At 47.9% G+C, this 18,894-nt stretch overlaps 2 protein-coding genes across 2 annotated transcripts in view; one reads left to right on the forward strand and one right to left on the reverse strand.

Annotated features, from left to right (window-relative positions):
• Positions 1-2,779: 2,779 nt before the first annotated feature.
• SMAP2 (small ArfGAP2) lies at positions 2,780-8,503 on the forward strand. Its single transcript, XM_009333462.1, has 9 exons — positions 2,780-2,917; positions 3,500-3,585; positions 4,413-4,491; positions 4,859-4,945; positions 5,416-5,497; positions 6,020-6,120; positions 6,230-6,395; positions 6,654-6,976; positions 7,388-8,503. The coding sequence occupies exons 2-9, from the start codon at positions 3,503-3,505 to the stop codon at positions 7,511-7,513; spliced, it is 1,047 nt and encodes a 348-aa protein (XP_009331737.1). The 5' UTR covers positions 2,780-2,917; positions 3,500-3,502; the 3' UTR covers positions 7,514-8,503.
• An 8,677-nt stretch (positions 8,504-17,180) lies between these two features.
• RIMS3 (regulating synaptic membrane exocytosis 3) overlaps positions 17,181-18,894 on the reverse strand; it is a 4,750-nt gene continuing 3,036 nt past the window's right edge. Inside the window, exons 4-6 of the mRNA XM_009333471.1 lie at positions 17,851-17,976; positions 17,590-17,729; positions 17,181-17,393 (exon numbers count right to left, since the gene is read on the reverse strand). Of these exons, the coding sequence (XP_009331746.1) occupies positions 17,181-17,393; positions 17,590-17,729; positions 17,851-17,976 (479 nt within the window). The remainder of the gene's footprint in view (positions 17,394-17,589; positions 17,730-17,850; positions 17,977-18,894) is intronic.

Here is an 18,894-nt window from a genome sequence, read left to right on the forward strand (position 1 = left end):
TCTTTCCCTCCTGCATTGCACCTTGCTGTGTCAACCCTTCACCGCTGTTGAGGCAAGTGGTTCTCTTGCGCAGCTCCTTTTCTTAAAGTAGCTTTTTCACTCTCAAGGGGTGTAGCTGTATCTTGTTCCTCTTTTTTTATCACAGTGTTGATAGAATACAGGGCTGTGTAACTAGGCTAAAGAAATTACTAGTTATATCCAAAAGCATGGGGTGCTCAGATCTAGAGTTCAAAGTCACGTGCTGTGCAGAACTGCGGAGCTGGCTGCAGACTTTGGGCAGTGTTTCGGAGAACTGTCCAAATATTCTGCTTGTGTGTCACCACTGTGTCAGAGCAGACTGAACTTCTGGGATCACCATCTTCCTTTTGGCTCTGGACAAAAATGACCCCACATCCCCAAACTTCTGACACTTCCTCTAGTCTGTAGATCTGAAGCCTTATGGCATTTATGGGCACTGCAAGTACGCCCAAATCCTGGCTGGAATAAGCATCAGTGAAGAGAACTACCCTTGGTTGTATAATATGTGTTTATCACAAAACCAAATGCTAGCTGCTAGGAGGATTTTTGAAAGCCTATGTTTTTTTTTTTTAAATATTCACTGGCATAATAAAGCTGTTTCAGTACTGGGGTCTTCCAGAGCTGGGATCTGTGAGTTGCAGCAATGGTCAGCTGTTACTCCTGTACTCAGCCCTTGCTGTTTCAGATCCTGTATCGCGAATGAAGTAACACTAAAGCAGGATGGGTATAACAGACTGTTCCACTGAGTCATTCCTGTATGTGGCATTGCAGGGTAGGAGGTTGCAGTGGCTTGAGCTAGCACATGTGACAAACCAGTGAGCTGATTACTACAGCCCTGATGTAGTATGTAGCTGATTATTAATCCTTTTAGTCCTATAAAGGCTAAATATATCTAGAGTTTAAATCTAACCTTGAATCTCACGCTTAATCCTGCCGGCATTCTCACGTTATAGCCTTCAGGGTGTATCTGGGAGAGAACTCCACAAATAAATCAAATGAAGGATCAGAGTTCCTGGCTTCACCTTGGTGTGCAACAGGCATAACACTAAACAAGTCTTTTATTCCCATGCCTTACTTTGTGACTGGCATACTTAGGTGCTGCTAAAAGTATGGGCCCCTGCTTTGATGCATTCAGTCCTAGATTTTGGTAGGTATAATAAAGGAACTGAGGTACAGGCAAGAGTATGCTTCTATTAAGGTCTTCACCAAGAGCTGTTCCTAAGCTGGGAAGTGACTTTGATCAGCTTCGTTAAATCAGTATCGTTCTCAAGGGCCACTCTTCCAGTGAAAAAGCAGAAAGCAATGGCAGGACAGGCCAGAAGACTAATAAAGACTTTTTAAAAATCATAACATCAATTAGCTGGAATAGGTACTGGAGGTAAGTTAGAGGTTGCAGACCATGAGCCACTGATTGCATGAGCAGCACCAAATCCCTCAGGATACTCTAGACTTTCCCAGTAAATAGGAATTAAACTGTTAACCACCTAGCATATCCAGGAGAGTCAAATACAGTGCTGCTTTTTTAGGGCTTTGAAATTACACTTTCCCCCTCTTCCCCCTCCCACCTCAGTCTCATTAGCTTTGAGGCTTGCTATTTTAACTATGGCAAGAAAAGACAGAATAACTCTTCATCTGCAATACTGCCTGTAATCCCTATAAAAAGGGCTAGTACAGTTTATTGGAGGCTATCGGGTCCCTTATTCAGGATGTGGCTTCACTGTGGCTGTTTGGCCAGTTACCTGTGGACAGTGATATCCAACTCACGGTGGAAGCTGGCCATGTTAACTGTGCAGCTGGCTAGCAGCTCTAGCCAGATGATTTAGTTTTAAAACCTGCTTGTCTTGCACTGCAGAGGACTACTTCTGAAGCTGGTCTTCCTTCAGCGGGACCGAGGGTTTCAATGGCCAGGGTCTGTCGGCCCTGGCCGGGACGGGGGCTGCGAGTGGTGGGAGTGCCTGTGGACCTCTGCTGTCCCCTGGGTAATGCGTTGCCAGGTTTCCTTCAGAGAACTGTTTGCAGTGAGTAAAACTAAGCTTGTTAATCTTTCCCTTGTGGTTTTTTTCCCTGGCATGATCTCCCTTCTACACCTTGGAGCCCTCCTGCCTGTCTGAAAGCCGCATGCAAACCATGAATCTGATTAGAGCTGTAGAAACTGCGGAGTGAACTGTTAATCGGTCTTGTGCCAGGATCTCAACCTGGGGTTCTGCCCCCGGCTCTACGTTTTTGGTGGCCAGAGTACTGGGCTTTGTACTGCTCCCCTTACTCAGCTGTATCTTCCTGCATAAGACTAACAGAAGATTTGATGATGCACTCCGTATGTCAAATGCTGAGTATTTTCCTAGAGTAATAGTGAATATTCTGGAGCTGACTCCACTGCAATAAGGTTGTCCGAGAAAGATTCTCTCTTGCTAAAGCAGGAGCGCAGACTTGTATTGACATGACTGTTACATCAGTTTAAGCAAGAGGAAATTAGGGTTTTGTAGTGTCTTGGGTGGTTTGAATGCCTATCTTCTTCCCTCCTCCTTTTAGAGTTGTGTTTGTCTTATGCAGAGCTCTCAAAATGGAAGAGGGAGGCAATAAAATACAAGTGCTAAGTACAATAATTGGGAGACAGCCTTTAAACATCCTGCTGATGTCTAACACCAATTTCTAGTCTGGATGAAAATGTAAATGCCTCAGTCCCAGTTCACTTGGTACAGTTTCTCAGTTGCTCAAGGTAACTACAGGTTGACTTGATGGTATGAAACACTTGTGTCTCTTTGCAGGGCCACGATGGGCATCCTGGAATATCGGTGTATTCATCTGTATTCGTTGTGCTGGGATCCACAGGAACCTAGGAGTTCATATATCCAGGGTAAAATCTGTCAATCTCGACCAGTGGACACAAGAACAGATACAGGTAATGTGAGTGAAACATGCACAGCGTTGTTCTGTTGGTGGGGCTTGGTAAGCTTGGAAATAAAGTCTGAATAGGCCAGAGATGTGGGAAGTGAAGCAGGAAGAAGATACCAAACTTGGTTAGACTGGGAGGGAAAATGTCATGATTTCAGGCTTAGCAAACATCAGAGGATAAAGACAAACACTGCAAGTTTCTGTAAAACTGCTGAAGGCGGCTGTTGGCTGGAGCTGCTGCCTACTTCCTCTCCTTGAGGCTTCCAGAGGACAAGTCCTGGACTTCCAGAGTGACACTAGGTTGCTAATGTGATATCTATCTTGTCTTTGAATAAATATTGTGCTGTGGTGCTTAGGATTGGCTAATTGTATGAGGGGGGGATCATAGCAACTGCATCAGGGATTCCCAGCTAGTAGGCTTGCACCAAAAGCCTGAGGAGTGGCTTTCAGGTACAGAACAGTCTTCACAAGCCTACATGTGCCTTCTAGTTAACAAGGATTAGACTCTTGCTTGGTAGCCTGGCATGCTAGTATGTGTAAGAGCTTTAATGTCTGAAACAAACGGTTCAAGAATTCTTTTGAATTGCGGTGCATGCAAGAGATGGGAAATGGAAAAGCAAATCGTCTTTATGAAGCCTACCTGCCAGAGAACTTCAGGCGACCTCAAACAGATCAGCATCCTTTCTTCCTTTGCTGCTGAGGAAACATGGAGTCTTTTCATCTTGTGGCTTAGTAGCTGCACTCCTTGCATAGGAGCCTTAACTTCATGTGCCTGGGCATCAGCTGTAAGAATGAGTTCCTAGCTAGGCACCCTCCAAGTGTTGCTTCACCCGCAGGCTGCTTGCTTACCGAACGAAGCAGAAGAAAGCTACACTGGAACACGAATGTTACAACCTGAAGCTATTGCATGAGATGCACTTTAGGGTCTGTGGCAAATAGGGTCAACTTTCAAAAGTGTTGAGCATTTAAAATTCTCAGTGGAGACAGATTAAAAGGTTTAACACTTCTGAAAAATTAAGCTGTAACTTTTACCTTACAGGAGGGTTTCTAGATGCCCAGTGCAACAGGGGTATAGTGATGTGAACCTGAAGAAACACAGGAGCACTTCTCTAATGTCACTTTTGTCTTAAGCTGGTGGCTGAGGTGCTTTTGTATGCACAGGATCTATTTCTCTGACCACTGTGTGATTTGTGCTAATGGCATGTATGCTATTAAGTGACGGTTGAAGTAAATAGACATCAGTGAAGAAAATACACTAGGAATTTAAGCCCTGATTTAATGTACCTTTTATATAGCACTGTTGTGCTTGGAGTAACCCAAGGGCAAAAATTGAGTAGCTGAAGTAGTTGGATCCAACACTAAATTATTTTAAGTTACTGCTGGAAATGCTCTTTAAATAGTCATTAGTTTAGTTACAGCCCGTACCTTGTATCCACATGTCAGATAATACTACGTAAGTCTTCTATTCTTGAAATCATTTGTCTTTAACAAGCTGCTTGCAGAGCCGTGGAGAGCTTCATTCGGGATAAATATGAAAAGAAGAAATACATGGACCGAAGTATTGACATCAATGCATTTAGGGTTAGTTTCTAATCACTTCTACAGAAGCTTGAATACATTTTAAGGTATAAGTGTATGTCTGTCTTATGAGTAAGCAATGACTCTATGAAAATAGGTAGTTTAAATGTTTCCTGTATTAGTGACTAATCTCTTCTCCAAGGCTGATTGCTCTCAGTCATTCTGTAGAAAGAATTTAAATTGGAGGGGACCTTTGAAGGCCATCCTGTCCAACTCCTTGCTCAAAGTAGGACTAGCTTCAAATATAGGTCTTTAGCTGTATCTTTGTGGCTTTTTAGATTAACAGCATCATGTAAAGCTCTGTATGAACTTTCTCTTGGTATGATGACATGACTTTTGACCCTTATGTCAGTGGCTTTTTTCCTTGCAGAAAGAAAAGGATGACAAATGGAAAAGGAGTAACGAGCCAGTATCAGAAAGAAAACTGGAACCTATCATCTTCGAGAAGGTGAAAATGGTAAGACCAAAAGGCATGGTCATGGATCAATTGTAAAAACATCTCTCAAGCAGAACAGAGGTAATCCAGCTTGATATGGAAGCATTTTTTCTGGCCTCAGTCATAGCAGTGGACGCATTGAGTCACACTAATGGTAGTAGCTTGTTTTCCACTGCTCAACCAGATACTAAGCAGACGTGTTCTGCCTTGCAATGCAGAGCTGGTGGGAATCCTGCTACTCCCTGCTTAGCTTTCCAGCTTGAGCGGTTACTTTTTTCCTAGTTTAGAGCATGCTTACATTTGGCAGTGGGTTCCAACATAATGGGACAATAAAACAACTATGTAATACTCACTCTGAAATTCTGTTCACTTTGGAAGCCCTTATGCCCACTGGAAAAAAAGATTTTAAGGGTTAATCTCTCATTAAAGCCTCTAATGTATCAGAGTAAAACCAAAATTTGAACAAGACTTCTGGTGTTCTTTTTCCCTAGCCCCAAAAGAAAGAAGAAACACAGCAGTCTAGAAAAAGTTCTCCTAAATCTACTGAACCAGTAATGGACTTGCTAGGACTTGGTAAGAGCCTTTCCAGCCTTATTGCCCTTGTTACAATGACCCTATACACCATCTTTGATCCCGTGAATTTGGTGACCTTTCAGTACTTACTTTTCATGTCAGGTGAACAATAGCTGATAGGAATACTAGAGTATTTTGCTTAAACTACTCCAGTGCAACTCAAGCACAAAGCTCAGCACTGCAGCAGAAACAGTTTTTCATGTTTTCCTCTCTGCTGGTGCAGTGGTTGTGCCTGTAGTATTACAGGAGCAGCTATAGTGGTCTCCAGACACCACGTGGCTCCTGGCTGCTCTGAGGTTAATAGGGCAGATATGGCGCAGTGCACTTCCTTGGTCCCGAGCCAGTTTCTTCTCAGCACCAGAAGGACAAGCGAAGAGCTGGCAGTATGCATTGGCTAAAGTAGGTTACAGGTCAGGTCACTGGCTTGAGTGGCATATGTGCAAACTGCTTAATTGGCAAGGAGGCTGCCCCTCAGCCTGAGGCCATCTGTGATGGATGTTCACACAGCTTTGTCTCTCCCAGATGCTCCTGTGACAACCACCATTACAAACGGCAGGCCTAGCAGCTTAGAGAAGGATCTTGATCTTTTCGCATCAGTGGGATCAAACTCTGACTCCAGGAAGGTAAGTAGGGAACATCAGTGCTTGACAAAGCCTAGTTAGATGCTTGAATGAGATGTGTCTTCCCCTGGTGCTGAATGCAGCTGTTGCACTTGTGCTGTCTCTGTCTCAGGTCACTGGCTCTATGCCAACATCTGGAAGTGCTGGTTCTGTTCCCGAAAACCTGAATCTTTTCCCTGAGCCAGGAGGCAAAGGGGAGGAAGTGGGGAAGAAGCAGCTCTCTAAAGACTCTATCCTCTCCTTGTACGGCTCTCAAACACCTCAGCTGCCTGCGCAAGGTAACACATCTCAGAATAGAGCTGTTGAACGGCAGTACACTAATTCAGAGTGGGTGGGGTGTCCTGACAGCTGACAAGCAAAGATGTGGGAATGTAGGTGGTCCTTCTTGAGAACTGGTGAGTAGCATAATGAGCAGCTTAGTGTGGATGTCATGGCCAAGTGAATGTTGTGGTAGTCTCTGATTTGAAGGTCGGCATTTCAGCCTTGACAATGAATACAGCAGTTCTTCCCTTCATTGCTTCTCTGCCTTTTTCTAGGAGCGATGTTCATGGCCCCAGCTCAGGTGGCATATCCTGCAGCAGCATATACTAGCTTTCCAGGAATAGCCCCCTCCAGCAGCATGATGGGAGGCATGATGGCACCATCAGTGGGAATGATGGCCCAGCCTGGAGCTGCGGGGATGGTGACTCCCATGGCCATACCAGCTGGATATGTGGGTAACGTGCAGACAGCTGTCATTGGTGTCCCCAATGGGATGATGGCGGCTCAGCAGGCTGGCTATGTAGCTGGCATGGCAGCAGTTCCCCAGCCCGTCTATGGTGTGCAGCCAGCGCAGCAGCTTCAGTGGAACATTGCTCAGGTGAGGTGTGACCTTCTGCTGACCCAAAGGTGGATGGAGGGCAGGGGAGGCACATGCAATTAAACCTAGCCTGTTACCTGAAGACTTCAGTGCTTTTATAGCCCGGCTCCTGGGGTTGGGTGAGGTCTGCTGATACTGCAGGCAAACGGGGATCACAAAGGAGTAACTCGTTCAGAGGTCTCAGTGCTTGGTGGAGAACAAAAATCAGTGCACCATCAGCTAAAAAGAAAACTTCCTCAGCTTGCTAGATGGGCACACACCTGAGAAGCCAGTGCCTTCTGTGCACCATAAGTCTTTAGAAGAACTTGCTTAAGCCTGTAATATGGTGGGGAGCAAGAGTTTTGCCTTTGACTGCTGTGGGCTGCCAGTCTCCTTGACATAGCCTTGACTTCTCTCCTCTCCCCTTTGCAGATGACCCAGCAGATGGCTGGGATGAACTTCTATGGAGCTAATGGCATGATGGGATACGGACAGTCAATGGGTGGAGGAGGTGCCCAGGGAAGCAATCAGTCCCTCAGCACTCAGATGTGGAAATGATCCCTTGCGTTGTGACCATTTTTGCCTTCTGTTCTGTTCTTCAAAACTGCTCCATGAGACATTCAGGGTTTTTCTTTCTGGCTGGCTGCCCAGCCTGAACCTCTTTCCATAACCGAGACCCATTTCTGCCTTTTCACTGTCAGACACGGTGAAACCTCGGTGACCAGAACCTGAGCTCCCCTGTATTTAGCACAGTCAATGCACACTTCTGGGGTGGACCCCCTCGTTGCACAAACCTCCACTAATGCTTCTGGGTAGCACTTAATGTCCTGCTGGGTATCTTAGCAGAGGTGTGACTGAGGAACTTGGGAAGTCTGTACTTAATACTGCCTGTAGTGTCAGGCCTTTTAAGAATCACTTAAACTCTAGTATTAGTAGGGGTTTTGGTTAGCGGAGGGGTGGAAACCTTGTTTGGTGCTGAGGAACTGGATTTTAACCCAAGCCCGGGGCAAGCAAGCCTTGCTACCTCTTCCCTTGAGTGGAGTTCTCCGGAGCTGAGGCCTCGCTGTGCTTGGCTCGCCAACCCTCATTGGAACCAAAGTCATTTTGAAGACCCCTCTCCCTCCCCCCGTGAGCAAGCAGGATTCTCGCGCAGTGTGGGGGCAAGCTGTTTGGAATGTGAAACTTGCACTTCAGAGTGGCTTTTCTGTCCATATGGTATTGATGTATTTAACTTTTAACAATCTAACTGAGAGTTAACTTATCGAGGGCTGAGAGCCCACTGCAAGTTTTCTTACACTTTTAAAATTACTATGACATCCTAATTTATACTTTTTTCATATTTTTTTTGTTCCTGTGTAATCCTGGTACCCTTTCCTGGCTAGCTTTTGACATTTTAATCTAGGCATAAAAAGTGGGTGGGTCAGATTTCTTTTCTCATCTTCAGTAGAATACAACTGCTTAAATTCATCAGCGTGAGCAAGAAGTCAGACTTCTGCGGTCTACTTTATCCTGTGTATATGTAAATTCCCAAATAAAATATTGCAGTGAAACCTCAACTGACTTACCTTGTTTTTAAACAGCGTAACAGATTGTGTTAAGCACTACTGTCACCGGTGTGAGTTGTTCACTTCAGGTATGCGGGGATTTGGAGCCTTTCATCCAAATCAGACTAACTCCATCTGCTTTGTAGCAGGGCTGCGTCCCAAATGTCAGGCGAGAATAGCGTTTGCCTGAAAGCTAAGGACTATCACCGTGCAAAGAACCAGGCTCAGCAGAGGCAGAATCAGGTCAGTTGACACTTTTATATACCAGAGAGACTCACAGCCTGGGGGTGTGGGTAAAGGCAGCATCCCTGCCGCTGTGGCTGCAGGGAGGACTTAAATTATTAGGACTGCAGCTTTACACTAGTGTTCAACAAAACCTGACCAAGGCCTATTCAAAAGGTCAATTTTAAGCTTTTACAAAAAGTGGTAACGGTGAGAATATGAAGGGCTGGGGGGATTTAGGAGTCACCTAAAGAACAGATATGAAGGCCAGTTTTCCTTAGGCTTGTGGGTGGCTCTGTGCAGCTGCAGGGGAGAGCTCAGCTAATTGCGTGAGCCTTGAGTTGATGGTACTCTGCTTGCGTATTAATTACGGTATTTCTTTCCTCAGGTCAAAACCTGCTTTTTTTCAGGAAAAAAAGAGGGTTTCTCCCTCTTCCCCTCCTCCCCAGCATATCAGCTGGGGGAAGGGTTGGCTTTTTTAAGCTATGCATGTGGTTTTGGGCTGGATGCTTTGAGAAGCTCAACTCAAGCACAGAAAAAAGTTTTCAAGCTGGCTTTAATCATCTTCACTTGCTGCCCCAATACTGTACATGCAGGTACAAGCCAATGAAAATGTGAATATTTCAGTTTTTTCCTCCTTGGGAAAACTGGCTAAGAATATCTTACAAAATAGCGTGCACCCTCACAGCCATCAGTCCTGCTGCATATAAACCACAAAAATACAAGAGTTTTACATTAAGAAAGACCACACACATATAAAACATTACATAACACGGGTATAAAATTGCCATTTGCTTTTTTAAATCTATTACCATTCTCAAGTATCCATCACAAGCCCATCCCCTTGTCTTGAACATGGAACTGGGGCTTAAAGGACCCCCGAGTTCTCCCCTCTGCGGTGTTTATTTTAAGGTGGAGTTTTTAAACTTACGAATCTGTCATCAAAGCCAAGTTTATCACAAAATACGAGTGGGCTAGTGAAGGCAGCCAAATTTGTTCACTAGTGCGATTACGCCCTGGCTTCCAAAAGTACAAAGCTACCCAGGGTGCGTGTGTCAGTCCTGCACGAGTTCTGCACCTAACTCTCCTTTTCCCCTTAGGTAACGGATGCACACAGAAAGATGTAAGGTTGACGTGTGCCACTCAAATGGTGAGATGTCTGCTACCTTTTTTCATTAGAGATTGAAGGCTAAGCTTGTAGTAGCAATTAACTCGTGGCTAATGGAGTTCTGGCAATTTCCCAATCTAATGGCACTCTCTTGGCTTCGGTAATTCTTTTCAATGCAACTCGTTGGGGACTTAAGGATGGAAAACGTGAAGCAGCACAGATTGCTGTGTCCTTTTGTATGATGCACCCCTGTCAAGGTACTCGTCTTAGCCTTCTGAAGCAGCTACCGGGAGAAAGGCTGTGGTTAGAAATGGCTGGCTGAGTTGTTCTGGGTGCATCTCTGATTGCCTCATACCTTTAACAATCTTGGACCCTTTTATGTAAATTTTCTTTGCCAATGCATGTTAGTATTCTGCCCCCTTGTACTTTTTGGGGGGCTAACACAGTTTAAAAGGCATAGGCTGTGTTTAAAGATTGTAAGGGATAGGTAAAATCCCTCGTGTGTCTTGTTTGGGAATATAAATTCTGAATTTTTTTTATAGGATGAATGCTTTGGTTTGGGTGCTTCTAAAAAATTAATTGGTGCTTTTCTCTGTGTGCTTATGTGGGTTTGGTTTAGATTTTTTTTCCTGGAGCCATTAGTAATCAAATTCAAGGACAAAGTTCAATTCAGACTTGGAGCTGCTACTTTACCAAGTGCTGTTACTAAGCCAGATGTGTATGTTTTTATATTTGAGGTATAAACTTCTGGGATTAATGACAGATTCTTGAGTCCCGGACAACATCTTAAATGGTCCAGTGCTTGTTCGTCGCTTAATTTTGAGGTGGGGAGTAGGACAACATGATGGGGAAGATTATTTAGTTTTAACTGCATGAAAAGATCAAGCCCTTTTAAGAAAACAAGGCCACCAACTTCAAAGTGCTAACATTCAAGAGGCATCCGCTGCCAGGGTCCCTGGCCCGTTGGGTACAAGGAGGGGGGTCCTGCTCCATCCAGGGGCCCTGTGAGATCGAGCATTGCTTCACGGTTCTCACTGCGAGTGTTAGGGCAACGTTCCCTTTTTTTAGCGAGTACTGGGATCTAGCAGGTATATACAGACAGCGATCCTGTTAGATCGGATCAATGTTCAATACCTGTCCTCCCGCTGGAGGGACACCCTTTCGGCCTACTTCTGAGGCTCCCTCTCTCCATCCACACTCCAGGCAAAAGCTTTAGTGAGGGTTTAGTGCTCCTCCAAGAGCAGCAGCACTGTCCCCAGCTTGTCACATCCAAGATGCTCGCCTCCTTGCCGGCCCTTTGTGGGAGGGGAGGACTGTTAGGGGAGCAGGACTGCAAACACCTGCCTGTCGGGCTAAAGGGCAGCGTTTGGAGCGCTGTTTATCTACATGCTTTTTAACAGGAGAGATGAGAGGGGGGTACCTACTGTCTAGCCGAATCATCCCCCCCCGCTCCAGAGAAGCACTCTGGCCTCGTTTCCCTCGCCCTTTAGCTCAGCAATCAATAGTGCAAGTGCGAAATGAAGCAGAGGTTGGGCTCGCAGGAGCCAGCGTGGGAGCAGGTGGTAAATGCACACCCCGTACAATTGCTCTTCATCGCACAGTTACAACAAAAAATAACCTGAACGTGATAGAGTGCACTAAGCTCTGGTTCTCAAAAAAAGAGAAAAGGAAGGGGGGGGGAAAAAAAGAATGAGGTATACCAATAATCGGAGCTCCAGACAGGCACAGTGGTCACACCAGCTCTTGGGTCCTGGTGGCAGCTGCTAAACCAAGCTGCTTTCTCCTGGATTCCTCGGTGCTACTGTGCTCCGTTCTGGTGTCTGTGCCTGAGGCAGATGATCGGGGTTAAACAGTGTGGCGGTTATTCAGACAGCAAGACAAACACTTAGGCCCTTTACTGTACATTTTTCCAAGTCTACTTTTAAAACCTACATCTTCCCCAAACGCGGACCAGCTCGGTTAAGGTGAGCGTTATTGTCACATCTGGTCACTGAGTCTGTTTTGTACAGCTTCAGCTGCGTTACACGTAGCACATCTTTACCCCACCAATTCCAGCCGTGCTTATTGCAGACACTTCTTTTTCCACAGGAAGTCTTTTCTGCAGCCTTTCAACCTTCTTTTTAGCTCATAAACATAACTCTTGCACCTCTAACAACCAGCTGAGGGTTGGGGTGTTTTCTATGCTTGTGAACACGAAGTAGAAGGAAGACTTCCAGTTGAAACAGCTTTGCTAGAGAAACATTGGAGCGGGCCGTCATGCCTTTGGCACATCACAGGATGCAAACCTTGGTTTTACTGAGGGGAATTTTACAGATCTGGCTGGAGGCATGAAAACCCAAAGGAAAGCAGAGAGAGCTCTTAATATCTTTTTCCATCTGTGATGCAAAACACATTTAGACTTTGAATTCAGCCATCAAGAAGAACGGTGCCTGAACACTGTTCCTTGACCTTTAAAATGCAGTTATTTTCCAAATCAGTAACCAAATGCACACCCTTAAGGAAGTTTACAGATATGCATTGTCCAAGTGTTTCACATCAATCTGGGAAGAAGTGTCCAAGTCAACTGGAAGAAAATAGAAGGTGGACTCTATGCCTGAAAAAACATCACCGGTGCTGTTTTTGTAAATGGTCTTACATCAGTAAAGACCCTTAAATTGTACTCACTGCTGCTGAGTATTTGCAAGCCCACTTAAACAAGCAAAGGTATTTAAATGTGTTAACTCCTCTCACATGCACCGATGTGTGCAAACACCTACAAATACAGGCTTGACTTTTCAAGTCGCATCGCTGCTAGAGCAGTCGTGTAAGACAGTGAACAGAAGTGATTCCCTATCAGCGAAGGGAATCCTGATCTCTTGTAGGAATTTCTGGTCTCATATTTGCAATCGAGAGCTACATCTGTAACTGCTTCTGGAAAAAAAGAGCTGGAAAAGGTGGCCGTGGAGGGAATACTTCCCACTGTCTCAGTTGCACTTAATAGGATTCATTTTCTGATTGCTGGCCAGGGAGTTGGTTCTGCGTCTCACCTGATTTTAGGAAAACTCTGTCTAAGCATCCTCTCCCTGTGCTTTCAACATGCTATGACGCTGATGAAACAGGAGCTAATTTCTGATTGAGCCCAGAAGCCTGGCCCACCTTCTGGTGCCCTAGAAAATTTTCGGTCACTCAGCTTTGGCAAATAAAGCCCGTTCCAGGCTTGTAGAAAACCCAGGGATAACTTAGGCCTGGGCATGAAATCATGTAGTGTTTTCTGTGCTTTGCTGCGTGGCCAAGACACTTTTTTTACTAGAGTTTAGGGGATGTTTAAGTATCATTTCAAGGCTATTTTGGCAAAATCCATCCTTGTTACTCAAGTAGGGTGCCTTGATTCTGACACCAGCATCTACTGTCAGCTGTGCCACAGTAAGGTCTTCTGTGTCTCAGGTGGGTGCTGCGTGCTACTTGCCGCTCACTTACTGCTGGGAGTGCTGGGTATAAAACAGGCTGCAAAGCTGATTCAGTTTAATATTCATTATTCTTTCTAGGGGAAAATATCTGGAAAGTCAAATGGTTTGAATTTCCTTTCCTGATGAAAGGTGGAGGAAAGGGAGGAAATAATCTAACATGTAATAGCTAGTCAGTGCAGCCACCTTTTGCAAATCATATAGTACATTAAAAAAAACGCCCTTTGCAATAAAACATTCCCTCAGAAAAAAACCTGGAGTCCAGAAGCTTGTGGTTTTCCTGGTGTGTCGTGTGTAGAAAGCAACTGGCTGTCTTGGCTCTTTTGTTCTTGTTGTTCAAGGAGGGAAAACATCTGACACATGGTCTCACGCATTCAGAAATCATAGAATAGTTTGGGTTGGAAGGGACCTCTAAAGGTCATCGAGTCCAACCCCCCTGCCACAGGCAGGGACATCTTCAACTAGATCAGCTTGCTCAGAGCCCTGGCCAACTTGACCTTGAAGGTTTCCAGAGATGGGGCATCCTTCACCTCTCTGGGCAACCTGTGCCAGTGTTTCACCACCCTCAGCGTAAAAAATGTCTTCCTCATATCTAGTCTAAATCTACCCCCCTTTAGTTTAAAGCCATTCCCCCTTGTCCTGTTGCAGCAGGCCCTGCTAAAAAGTTTACCACCATCTTTTTTATAAATGAGAAGGAGCGGATGCTGCAATGTAAACATGGCACACGTCGGTCTCTTCTCCCGCTTTAGTTTTTCCGCACGAGCGTAAGGTGGGTCCTGACCCAGATGCTTCCCCAGAGAAGCGAGTACCAGCTCCCTGGCGGGGCTGGACGTGTGGTGCTGAAAGTGAAGAAGCTAAGGTTTTGATGGGTTTCAGTTTGTCTAGCGAGCGACAATCATTTGAAGTTACTGGCACGGCGGCTCGGCCTTGCCGGGCTCTCAGTGAGCAGGAGGAATCGTTCCCACGAGCCCATCGCGTTGCAGCAAACGAGAGTACACCACTGGCAAAGAACTGGGGTGCCGTTTGTTCTGATGTTAGCTACGCTGTTACCCTCCCAGGCATCCTCAGTCTATCGATGATAAAATAAGCCAAAGTATTTGGGTTTTCCGTGTTCCCTGGAGCACCCAGGTGTGCCTTCCAGAAGATAGTTCTTTTCTCTGGATTTTCCACGTGCCGGCAAGGGCAGGTTTTTCAACTGGCGCAGAACCAGTGAGCCTTTTGCTAGACCTCGGGCATCTGTGGGTGCGTGCCCGGCTGTCCCGGTGTCCCTGCTGCTCTTCATCAGCTTCTGTTCCCTAACTCAAGAAAAGCGTTATGCTGCTCGCGGAGAGGGGGAGCAGTAAAGCTCTGCAACTCCCTGGAGAAATTTACAGCCAGCGAGCTCTGTGCTGGAAGGGGAAGGGGGTGGGATGCTGTGTCCACACCAGTGAGCAGAAAATACCTGCAGAACTCCCTGCCCTGCCCACGCTGCTATTCCACTTCCCTGTGGACATGGTTATTGTCCCACCACAGGCAGATTTTTCATTTATTCCCTTGAAATAAAGTTGGTAAAGCGAAAGCAAATAATGTTAGCTTGAAGGAGCAGAAAGCTTTTCCTCGTAAGATGCCTTCCCTCGCGTATAGTCAAAAATCCAGCACGCCGGGGCAGAGAAAAAGTTTAGCCTCATCCAGGCGTCGTTGACCTCCTGTAACTGCATCGTGCTCTGGAAGGAACGTCATGTTCAAACCGTTGTTTATTCCTGTTCCAGTAGTCAGGGCACCGAGTTTGCTTCCTCAAACCGCTTGAGACTGTTAGTGCATCCTACGGTCCTATGCGTCACCGTTCAGCACGAGCTCAGAAATCGGTGCGCGTTGCTTGGAAAAGCACTTACCGCTCTAGCAGACGAGGATTTAATCTTTTACAAGGCAGGCCCTGGGGTCTTGAAGCAGGCCCCTCTCCGTCCCCGGTCAGCAGCATCCGGCCCACTCTCTTCTCAGAGGTCTACAGTGATTTTGGTTTGGTAAAGATCCAAAGTCCACGGCAGCAGCTGAAGTTCCTTGACACGACGTCGCTAAAATCGTGGCGGTGTCGGGTGAACCAGCTGCCGAGCGGTGGAGTTTTGCTGACCCCCGGTTTTGGGTTTGTGGAGGGGACAGCTTCATCGCAACAGTCTTTTCCTTCAGGTTTGGTTTTGTTCCGTTGTGGCAACAGGTTCAAGCTGGTTCATCGTTCCTGGCGTCACCAGGAGAACCACAGGTTGGTTTTGTTGTGCTCTGTGCATTGTGAAATTCTCTGCTTTGCCAATAAATAATTGTAAAAAATCCCAACTGTGCTGTGGGTTGACTTGTGTTAAAGACTGAAGGTCAGAGCCATCTGGCCGGTACAAATCCCCCATTAACCTTTTGTCCTCTTCCAGTCTCAAGACTGCTCATCTTTTGGTGTGTTGGTTTTTTTTCTCTCTTTTGGAAACTGATCCTTCAGGACAGTCATTGTGTTAAGTATATTTTATGAAGAAACCAGAGTTTCTAGTGGTGTCTCCCCTGAGTATTTTCAGCAAATTTCATTAGGCACCTTCAAAAAAAGCTTCCGTAATTCTCGGTTTTGCTACAAGAACTGGTCCCTCGGGGGGAACCAAAATGCTGCTTTAAAAACAAACAAACAAAACATACAAACAAAAAACCCCAAACACTCATCCTGATAATAAATTCAAAGCATCTAGTCCTTTGTTCATACCCTCTCAGTCACCCTAATTCCAGATCAGCAGAAGATGCTGTTGAGATGTTCCCCTGTAGCGTACCAACAAGTCGAGAGTTAGAGAAAGGTGCGTCCTGCCGCGGGGTCTGGCAAACCCTCTGCTCCTACTTGCAATTCGAGTGTCGAGGAGAGCGCCCCGGACCCGAGGGGAGCACCCCAGACCTCGAGCTGGCCCTCGCGGGAGGAAGGGGCTGGGAGCCAGACGATCAGCCAGCATGACGGTACTCCTGCTCCGTCAGGTCACCTTCTCCCGACTCGAATTTTCACATGAGGCATCGCAGAGTTTATATTTTGGGTCTCGCTTTGGCCGGACAAGACCACGGTCAGTGGTGAAACGCGAGGATAAGACCAGCGTATGCTTAGGGGAGGCGAGCGCACCTTTTTCTGTTCTCTCTCGCTTTGGCAATGTCACTGGTCGCAGGCTACATGCTACCGGAAAAAAAAAATTAGAAATAAAAAGAAAAATGGCCACCAGAAGTGCTTGCTCAGTGTCGCAGGATTTGTGTTGGAAAACGAACAAACGGGAAGTGACTGCCAGATGTCTCCGGTCAATCCGGAGTCTCTTAGATATTGCAGAGAGTGAGTGTGTTGCTAGCACGTGGCAAGCTACATAATAGAAGATGCTACATTCCTTGGGAAAAAAAAAATAAATAGTGCTGAGTTGGATTTTTTTCTGAGGTTTTTTTCTTTGAGAAGCTACCTTTTCCTCAGAGGCAAGGAAATGAAATTGAAGGAAAAGAAACCTCGTCAACATGCTGCTTGCAGCGGCGCTGAATGAATCGGACCGAGATGCTCTCGCCGGGTGGGCAGGAGAGAAACGCGTCGCTTCGATTCCTTTCCGACGGGGTGACGGGACGAGGTGCGGTAACAGTCTCGGGATCGGTCGGCCCTCGCGGCCCTCGGTCTGCTTCATGAGGGGGGGTGTGTTTTGCTTCTCCTTCCCCCTGCCTCAAAACACGGCCCTCTCTCCCTCTCCGACGTCCCCCTCTGCGCGCCGGGACGCATGCTCGGGCAGGAGTGTGTCGAGAGTGGGTTTGTTTCGGGGAAGGAGATTTTAAAAAAAAAAAAGGACAAAAAAAAAAAAAGGGACAGGGTATTTACAGCTATCCACTAACAGTTTTGGTAGGTCAGGACGTCTCCTTTCCCCTCCCGGCTTCTCCCACCAACCTGCCGCCTACGGGCAGGAGGGGCTGGTGGAGCTCTCCAGGGAGGACTGGGAGAGGCGGCGCGTCAGAGGTCCGATGCTGGAGTCGGCCAGCGAGGAGGTGGGGAAGAGTTTGTACCAGCCCGCGACCGCGCTGGAGAGATCGAGCTCCTCCAAGACGATCTGGGCCATCCCCATGAAGCACTTGTGGTCCATGCGCCCGTAATCTCCCCAGACGATCACCTGCGGGGCAGAGAAGGCGTTAGGGGACCTGCCCCGTTCGCCGGGTGGGAGTTTTGGGGAAAACTCGGCAAACTCGGCGTGCCCGGCGGGGAGGGACCCGCCGTGATCGGGATGGGGAGGCTGCGGGTTTCTATGCCCTGTCCTTGCTCCCTTAATCCCTCCCTGTCCCCAAGTATCTGTGCGGGGAGTGCGTCACCTGCAGGACTTTGCCTTGGGGACTCTCCTCGAAGAGCAGAGGCTGCTGGTATGACGGGTCGCAGGTTTTCTTCACCACCTTGGTCTTCTTCTTGGCCAGGCAGACGCCGTTCTCCAACAGATAAACTTTCACGTAGGTGGCTGCGTTGGAAAACGGGTGGGAAACACTGACTCGGAGCAGGCTGCTGTGATGGTCCCAGCACAGCGCCCGTCTCCATCATTCCCCCTCCCTCCCCGACCCCCTCCCTCTCCAGCCACCTACCAGGGATGGACTTGGAGCCCATCTTCGGGATAAGTCCCCTCGCCTGGATCACCTCCACCTCCAGCTGCCCGTTCCGGTCAGCCATGCCGACGTGGACATCGCCTAGGCAGAGGGACGAGACGCGCTCAGCACCCTCCCTGATGGCCACCTCCCACCGGGGACGGCCCCAGCCCTGGGCCAGGCTGGTCCCCACCAGCTCTCCCTTTTAGTGCTGCCAAAAAGCAGGTGGGAGATGTCGTCTCCAGTGCTGGCAGCCTCGGCACCCCCGCACTGCCGCCTGCTCCCCATCCCTAGCACCCAGCGCTCAAGCGCACCGAGCATCCCGCCACCGGGTGCGTGATTTACCGTGAATTTGGAGGAAGGACAAAGCCAAGCTGATGTGAAGATGCTTGGATTTGAGCAGCAAAGAGAGAACCAGGTAAGAGCCCCCTGCTCCCCTCCTCCCTGCCCTCCCTGCCGGCTCCATCCCACGGCGGCCTTGCAGGGGGATTTTTTTCCCTCGTGATGGGAAAAGGAGCTGGGATTAACCGGGGCTCTGCCTTGACCGGGCGATGCCCTCAGCTGGGGGGCGGCTGAGACCCTGGCGAGAGCAGGAGAGGCTGGGGGCAGAGGGGGCCTGGGGCAGGAGGGGTCGATGGCTGAGCACCCCACCGGGGCCAGGACCCGCCAGCGCCCGTCTGCCCGGGACACTTCACTGGGGTCCTTCCCCGTTCCCTGCGGAGGGGCATCCGCAGGAAAAAACGTGGCCGGGCACCTCTTGAGCTCGGTGTGAAGTTGTTCTCCCACTTACGCTGTCCTGCTCGTACGTACGTATGTCCGTTGGCTGGTGGGTCCCTGTCGCCGCTGCCTTTGTGGCCCCGGGGGGGGAGTGGGGATGGGGAAGGGGCAAGCTGATGTCCCAGCGGGGTTTAATAGGAGCGAGATGAACCTGGATGTTCTCAAAACACACTTGGCATTTCAACAGCAAGTCAGGGCCAGCGCCGAGGGCTGCGCGAGGAACCGGCCGGCGGGAGAGGAACGAGCTGATGTTGCGGCAGGGGAACG

This window comes from Pygoscelis adeliae, unplaced genomic scaffold (assembly GCF_000699105.1).
Source record: "Pygoscelis adeliae isolate BGI_AS28 unplaced genomic scaffold, ASM69910v1 Scaffold321, whole genome shotgun sequence".
In the NCBI taxonomy this organism is placed as follows: Eukaryota; Metazoa; Chordata; class Aves; order Sphenisciformes; family Spheniscidae; genus Pygoscelis; species Pygoscelis adeliae.